Raw genomic sequence first — 7,897 nt, 5'->3', positions numbered from 1 at the left:
TATATCCAAAAAGCAAAAACACCTCCTAAGGACTAACATGATTTCATATGTACAAATACAGGTATGCTGGAGGTCGATATCCAGGCTGTTGGCATTCTAGGCCTAACTACCACAAACCTCGTATTTCCCCGATTTATTGATGCCTGTAGGGATTTCCATCATTTACATTTTTAATAAAACCACCTTAGGACTGAAACTGTGCACTGGGAGTGGACGACATGCCTCATTCTAAACAGACTTTCAAAAGCCAAGATTTCATCTTCGGACACTGCTCCCGAGACTGCACGGTCATGATGCACCGGAGCCCACGTTATTAGCGGTTGGTTAGGCATAAACCCTCCTGCCTCTAGACATTCGCGGCGGACTGCTCGAAGCCCCTCCCCTCCTTCCTGATTCGCTGCTCCCGTGATCGTCCCGCCTCCCCACCGTCCCGATTGGCAGCTTAGCCGCCCTCGCAGTTAGCGCGCTTGGCGAGAAGCTGCCACGCCCGCGACGCGAGCTGAGCTGCAGAGGAGACGATGACGAGCTCGGCGTTGGCGATTCGGGGTCGAGCAGGCGTCTGGGCTATGAGGGTCCTGCAAACCAGAGGCTACGCCTCGGACTCGGTAGGTGGCTGCCCGACCCACCGCCCATCCCGGGGCGCGGGTCCTATCTTCCTTGTTGTGCCTTTTGCCATGTCTACGTCTCTCTCTGCAGTCGGAGAGCATGGACTCGGGCGCTGGCTCCATCCGGGAAGCCGGTGGGGCCTTCGGAAGGAGAGAGAAGGCCGAAGAGGACCGGTACTTCCGGTGAGGCCCACCTGAGCCCAAGTCCAGCCCCCATCTCCCTCCCTGTCCTTTCTACGCCCTCTGTCGCTCCACCCATCTTTACCTGGTCCCTTGGGACGCCCATCCCCTGGCAGAATTCCCAGGTCGATGAAGCCATTGTGTCTCAACATGGTTGAGACGTTTGACATCAGTACCACACAACTGGCTCTCCACCAGCCCAAACCGGTCTGCAGGACTCAGCCCAAGGCTCGTCTCCTAATTTATCATTAGCTATCATATTCCTCGCCTACGGTCACCCCCTCCGCACCCCTGGCAGTGCGAGACTCCCAGGCGCTTTGAACAGTGTTTACATCCAACCTTTGAGCAGTGTTTACATCCAACCGGCCAGAAAGAGCAGACCCTCTGAGTCTGTCTCACTCGCCGGTTTTTTTTTTTTCTCCCCAACCGCCCCCCACCACCCCCCCGCGCGCGCGCACTAGTTTTGCAAGGCTGCGTTCATTCCCTGGAATCTCACTTCTGTCAGCCATTTCTAGATCCTCCACGCGTCTTCAATTCTTAGCTGCTGGGAGTACCTGCTCAAAGTTAGACTTTACCCCAAGCCGGGAGACTTTCGCCCTACTCAGACCCTGAGTCGTAGATTTGTCTCGACTGGTTAGAAAGAGGGAGTGGACTAAATCTATCTACAACCTTTTCCCAACCCTGAGTTATCTTTAGCTAACTTCTGCCCACACTGGAGAGCAGCCAGGAGCTAATCTCGCTTCCGTTTCTCCTTTGGTCTTGTGCTAAGGATTGTCCTCGGCCTATAGGGGTTGTTGCTCAATTGTGAACTAAGAGTTTAAACATGCAGATGCCCGGGGTTCAAGTCTCAGTACCAAAAAACAATTGTCAGGATAACAATTCTCCTGCCTCAGCCTTCTAAGTGCTGGGATTAGGGGCATACCACCGCTCCTGGCTTGGAACCTCTATCCTTTACCTTAGGCATTACTGTTTTGTTGTGTTGTGTTTGGGTTTTCTTTTAAAGATTTACTTTATTTTTAATTGGATATGTGCACATGAATACAGATGCCCGGGGAAGCCAGAATCAATGGATGCCCTGGAACTAAAGTTACAAGCAGTTGTGAGCTGCTGAAGGGGGTGCTGGGAACCACACTGAAATCCTCTGCAAGAGCAGTGTGCAGGGCCTGGAGAGGTGGCTCAGGTTAAGAGCACTGACTGCTTTTCCAGAGGACCCGGGTTCTATTGCCAATGCCCACATGATGTCTAACAACTGTCTATAGCTCCACTTCCATGGCATCCCACGCCCTCTTCTGGCCTACATGGGCAATGCATGCATTTGGTGCATAAACATACATGCAGATGCCAGGTATGGTGCATACCTTTAATCCCAACACTCTGAAGGCAGAGGCAGGAAAAGCTCTCAGAGTTTGAGGCCAGTCTGGTCTACATATCAAGTTCTAGGACAGCCATACATAGAGACCCTGTCTTGGGGGGGGAGGGGATTGCAGGCAAAACACTCATATACATAAAATAAAAATAAATAAATCTTGGGGCTGGAGAGATGGCTCAGAGGTTACGAGCACTGGCTGCTCTTCCAGAGGTTGTAAGTTCAATTTCCAGCAACCACATGGTGGCTCACAACCATCTGTAATGAGATCTTGTGCTCTCTTTGGTGTACAGGCATACTTTCAGGCAGAGCATTGTATACATAATAAATCTTTTTTTTTTTAATCTTTTTTAAAAAACTGAAAAAAAAGGAAAAAAACTGATTATGGTTGTGTACATCTTTATTTAAACGTGTGTGTGTGTACATACATGCATGCATGCTTGTGCCAAGTATGTGGGGACCCTCAGAGGCCAGGCAGTAGATCCCCTGCAGTTGTGAGCTGCTAAGCTTACATGTGTACTAGGAATTGAATTTGGATTCTTCTGGAAGAGAAGTGCACGCTCTTAACCTCAGAGCCATCTCTACAGCTCTCACTTTATTTTTTATGTATATGAGTGTATTGCCTGCATGTGTGTATGTGTACTGCATGAGTACTCAGTACCCATGGAGGCCAGAAGAGGGTGTCAGATCCCCTGAAACTACAGTTAATGTAACCTGAGTTTTCTACGAGAGCAACAAGTGCTCTTAATCATTGAGCCGTATTCACAGTCCCAACTCAGTAAGCTTAAATTAGGAACTCATCCAAAGACAATTAGATCCCCTAGAACTGGAATTACAGATGGTTGTAGGCCACCATGTAAGTGCTGGGAACTGAACCTGGGTCCTTTGCAAGAGCAGCAGGTGCTCTTGACCACTGAGCCATCTCTCCAGCCCCTGATTTTGGGGCTTCCAAGACAGTCGCACTCTGTATTTTAAGTTGTATTGGAACTCGAGCTGGCCTCAGACTTGCAGTGATCCCTCCTGTCTCAGCCCTCAAGGTGCTGGGGTTACTCAGTGAGCCACTAATCCTGTTTGCCTTAAGTATCCCAGGTAATGAATAAAAATCTCCTTGGGAGTCAGTGAAATAAATGACTCAGAGGGTAAAGGTGCCGCATAACCAAGACTGTGAACCTGACTTTTGATGCCAGGGACTCACATGGTAGAAGGAGAGAACCGACTCCCACAAGCTACACACACACACACACACACACACACACACACACACACACATCTGTACTCACAAATAAATGTAATAAAGGTCTCTTTGGATGGAGGATTGAAATAAACCCTCAGCCACTGTCTCCGTATAGAGAGAAGACTAAAGAACAACTGTCAGCCCTCAGGAAACACCATGAAGACGAGATTAAGCACCACCTGGAGGAGATTGAGCGTCTGCAGAAACAGATTGACCGGCACAAGAAGAAGATAAAAAACCTGGAACACCATCATTAAATGCATATGGCCCCCACAGAATGGCCTGTATTATTCCCACTTCTTTAGAGACGTAATTCTGAGTGATTAATACTTGGTCTGTGTGCTACTAACAGATAATAAATTCTCACCAGTAAATCATGTCTGAAGCGTCTGATATATAGAGGGTGGTAGGGGGACAGACACTACTCCAATCAAGTGAATTAGGCAGGACTCTACTAAGTAGAGTGAGGAGAGGAGATGACACAGACCCCAATCTAATCAGAAGGATGCAGAGAAATTTTGAGATACAACCCCCAATCCAGTGCATGAAGCTTAGGAGCAGTCTGGAGAGCAGAGGGAAGACTGTTTCCAAGGACCAGAAATAATAGCATCGCATTACTTGAAGGACTATCAACTAGCTATTGCTCTAATTTTGCAAATTGAGACAACTGGAATTAGAACTCATACACAAGCCAGGCAGTGGTAGCAGGAGCCTTTTAATCCCAGCACAGCCAGGACGACACAGAGAAACCCTGCCTTGAAAAAACAGACAAAAGGAGCCCTGGCTGGAGTTTTTTCAGTAAACTTTTTTTTTTTTTTTTTTTTTTTTTTTTTTTGGAGACAGGGTTGATACCTGTCCTGGATCTCACTCTAGACCAGGCTGGCCTCGAACTCACAGAGATGCCCTGCCTCTGCCTCCTGAGTGCTGGGGCTAAAGGCGTGGGCCACTGCTGCCTAGAAACAAACTCTTAAAAGAGATACATGGTCTGGAATGAATGAGCCTATGCCTCAAAAAAGGAAGAAGAAAAAATACACAGGCTGGACTGTAATGCAGTAGTAACATACTTGCCTAGACATGCATTAGAGCCTGGGTATGATCCCAGCACTAGGGATTGAAAAGGTTTCCAGGGAGCTGGAGAGATGGCTCAGAGGTTAAGTGCGTGGGCTGCTCTCCTAAATTCAATTCCCAGCAACCACACAGTGGCTCACAACCATCTGTAATGAGATCTTATGCCCTCTTTGGGCATGCAGGCAGACTACTATATACATAATAAGTTTAAAAAAGAGAGAAAAGGTTGCTAGGAATAATTCAGTATTACCTATACTCAGTATAGAGCTTTGGGCCCAGATTTTGTTTAGGGGGTGGAGTGGGGTGGGGCTTGAAATCAAGGAAACCAGAGCCTCCTGATGGTGTATGTGTACAACTTTGTGAAAATTCTGACTCACAGCATTTTTATTACAGCATACTGAAATGAAAGATACAGTTTGTTTTTCTGAGACAGAGTCTCACTATTATAACTCTGGTCTGTAATTCACTATGTAGCCCTGGCTGTCCTGGAACTTACTATGTAGACCAGGCTGGCCCTCAAACTCACAGAGATTTACCTGCCTCTGTCTCAGAGTACTAGGATTAAAGTCATATACCACCACAAGTATTAATAACAAAATACTGTTCAAGTCATGTAAAGTTCTAAACACAAAACAGCATAGTTCTAAGATTCACATGGGATTCCAATCCCACCCACCCCCTCAATTGAGGCATGTTTAGAAAACTCTAGCCAGGCGGTGGTGGCACACACCTTTAATCCCAGCACTCGGGAGGCAGAGCCAGGAGGATCTCTGAGTTTGAGGCCAGCCTGGGCTACAGAGTGAGTTCCAGGACAGGCTCCAAAGCTACACAGAGAACTCCTGTCTCGAAAAGAAAAAAAGAAGAAAAAAAAGAAAACTCTTCAAGCCAGTAGCATTAACATCACTTGGGAACTGATCAGAATGCAAATTCTCAAGCTGGGAACAAAACCTGTTTAAACTAGAAAAAGGATGGATATACTATTTTTGTTTGTTTGCTCTTATTTTTTTTCTTAAAAAATTTTTTAATGTAGCTGAAGATGACCTTGAACTCTTGATTCCTGCCTCCACCACTCAAGTGTTCAGATTACAAGCATAAGTCACCACACTTGGTTTTGTGACAGTGTTGGAGGTATGTCCCCAGTGTTTCCTTCAAGAAATCTTGTTGACCAAGCTACAGCCCTAGCCCTTGGGAGTTTCATGTGTGTATGTGTATGTGGATGGGTTTTGTTTTGTTTTTTAAATGTGGCATGTATAGAATGTTTTGCCTGAATGTATGTCTGTGCATCACATACATGCCTAGTGTCCAAGGGGGTCAGAAAAGTGTTCAGATCCCCTGGAACTGAAATTACAGTTGTGAACCACCATGTGGGTACTGGGAATTGAACCCAGGTTTTCAGTAAGAAAAACCAGTGTTCTTAAAACTACTGAGTTGCCGGGTGGTGGTGGCGCAAGCCTGTAATCCCAGCACTCAGAAGGCAGAGGCAGGTGGATCTCTGTGAGTTCTAGGCCAGCCTGGTCTACAGGGCTAGCCCAGGACAGGCTCCAAAGCTACAGAGAAACCCTGTCTTGAAAAACAAAAACAAACAAACAAAAAAACTACTGAGTTGTGTCTCCAGTCCCTGTTTGGTGTTTTGAGACAGGGTCTCTAGGCAGTGGTGAACAGGCCTTTAATCCCAGCACTCAGGAGGCAGAGGTAGATGGATCTCTGAGTTTGAGGCCAGCCTGGTCTACAGAGGAGTTCCAGAACAAGCAAGGCTACACAGGGAAGGAAACCGTCTTGAAAACCAAAATGAAAAGAAAGACAGGGTCTGTCACTATATAGTCCTGGCTGGCCCAGAACTCACTGTGTAAACTAGGCTGGCCTTGGCCTGAACTCGCAGAGATCAGCCTGCTTCCCAGGGGCTAGAATTAAAGGCTTGTGCCACCAGGCCTGTCTTTGTTTGTTTGTTTGTTTGTTTGTTTGTTTGGAAATGAGGTCTCACGATGTAGCCCTGGCTGGCCTGGAATTTGCTATATAGACCAGGTTGGCCCAAACTCGGGGTTACTATTTGCCTGCCACTGTTTCCTAGGTGGTAGGAATAGTGGTGTGTGACCCACTATGCTAGCCCACTTTTAGCTTTGCACGTTTCCTGGAACTCAATTTGGAGACCAGGCTGGCCTGGAACTCACAGAGATCCGCCTGCCTCTGCCTCCCGAGTGCTGGGATTAAAGTCATGCGCCACCACCGCCCGGCCACTTTTAGCTTTTAAGTCTTTGTATCTCAGGCTAGTCTGGAGTTCACTATGTAGCCCAGGCTAGCCTTAAGCCTAAACCTCTCAAGTGCTGAGATCACAGGTCTAAGCTTTTATGTTTCTCTGGAGTTCACTATGTAGCCCAGGCTAGCCTTAAGCCTAAACCTCTCAAGTGCTGAGATCACAGGTCTAAGCTTTTATGTTTCTCTCTGGTTCTTATGTTAAGGCAGGGTCTCCCTATGCAGCCCAGGCTGATCTGGAATTTGCTATGTAATCTATATAATCCATGCTAGCCCAGAACCCACTGTGTTGCTTAGGTCAACTCCTGATACTTCTGCCCCAGCCTCCTGAATACCGGGACTATAGGTAGAGGCCACCACTTCCGGCCCATGACATTCCACAAAATACTTTTTGAGATACACTACATTGGTTATTTCATTACTTATAGCCTCATTTACATGCAACAAGCGTCAGTACTGGCTGGCTTCAGGAGAAGAAACAGAACTTTATTAGAAGAACTGAGATCACTGTCTCACTAAATCTCAAACAGGAACAGACCAGACTGACCAGGCAGAGGCCAGAGCAGCCCTGTGACCTGCAGAAGCCCTGTCTAAGCAGCCTCCAGACCAGCTGTCAGTCATTGGGCGCGCTCTGGTTTGGGGGTTTGTTCTGATCTAACACACTAGAGCTTTGTTTTATTAGAATTTCTCTTAAATTACATCTTCCTTATGTGCATTGTGTTCGTGCCACAGCTGTGTGTCAAGGTCAGAGGACAAGGTGGAAGACTTGGTTCTTTCCTACCTTGTGGGTCCTGGAGACTGAACTCAGTTGTCAGGCTTGGCAGCAAGTGCCTTCACTCACTGACCTGTTTTATTTTTGGGGTGTGTGTGTGTGTGTGTGTGTGTGTGTGTGTGTGTGTGTGTGTGTATTTTAAACAGTTCTTTTAGGTGTAGAGAAGGTCTGGGGATGGGGGTGAGTGTGTTTGTGCCACAGAGGTCAGAGGACAACTTGTTTGAGGCCTCCATTCCCTACCATGCAGGTCCTGGGGAGCAAACTCAGGTCATGGCCAGGCTATGAGCACCAGGCTTGGTGAAAATCACCTTTACCCACTCAGCCATCTCACCAGCCCATTTTTGGTTTGTTCGATTTTCTTTTTTTCTTTTTGGGGGGGTTTTGTTGTTGTTGTTGTTTGAGACAGAGTTTTTCTGTGTAGC

General features: G+C 47.2%; 1 protein-coding gene across 1 annotated transcript; it reads left to right on the top strand.

Annotated features, from left to right (window-relative positions):
- The first annotated feature begins 442 nt into the window (after positions 1-442).
- On the top strand, positions 443-3,759 carry Atp5if1 (ATP synthase inhibitory factor subunit 1). The gene is made up of 3 exons (XM_059255100.1): positions 443-605; positions 697-788; positions 3,501-3,759. Exons 1-3 carry the CDS (start codon positions 519-521, stop codon positions 3,640-3,642), a joined length of 321 nt encoding a protein of 106 aa, XP_059111083.1. The 5' UTR covers positions 443-518; the 3' UTR covers positions 3,643-3,759.
- Positions 3,760-7,897: the final 4,138 nt, after the last annotated feature.

The sequence above is a fragment of the Peromyscus eremicus genome, chromosome 2 (genome assembly GCF_949786415.1).
Source record: "Peromyscus eremicus chromosome 2, PerEre_H2_v1, whole genome shotgun sequence".
Classification (NCBI taxonomy): domain Eukaryota; kingdom Metazoa; phylum Chordata; class Mammalia; order Rodentia; family Cricetidae; genus Peromyscus; species Peromyscus eremicus.
Note: the sequence above shows the minus strand (reverse complement) of the source record. Positions and strands in the feature narration are given on the sequence as shown.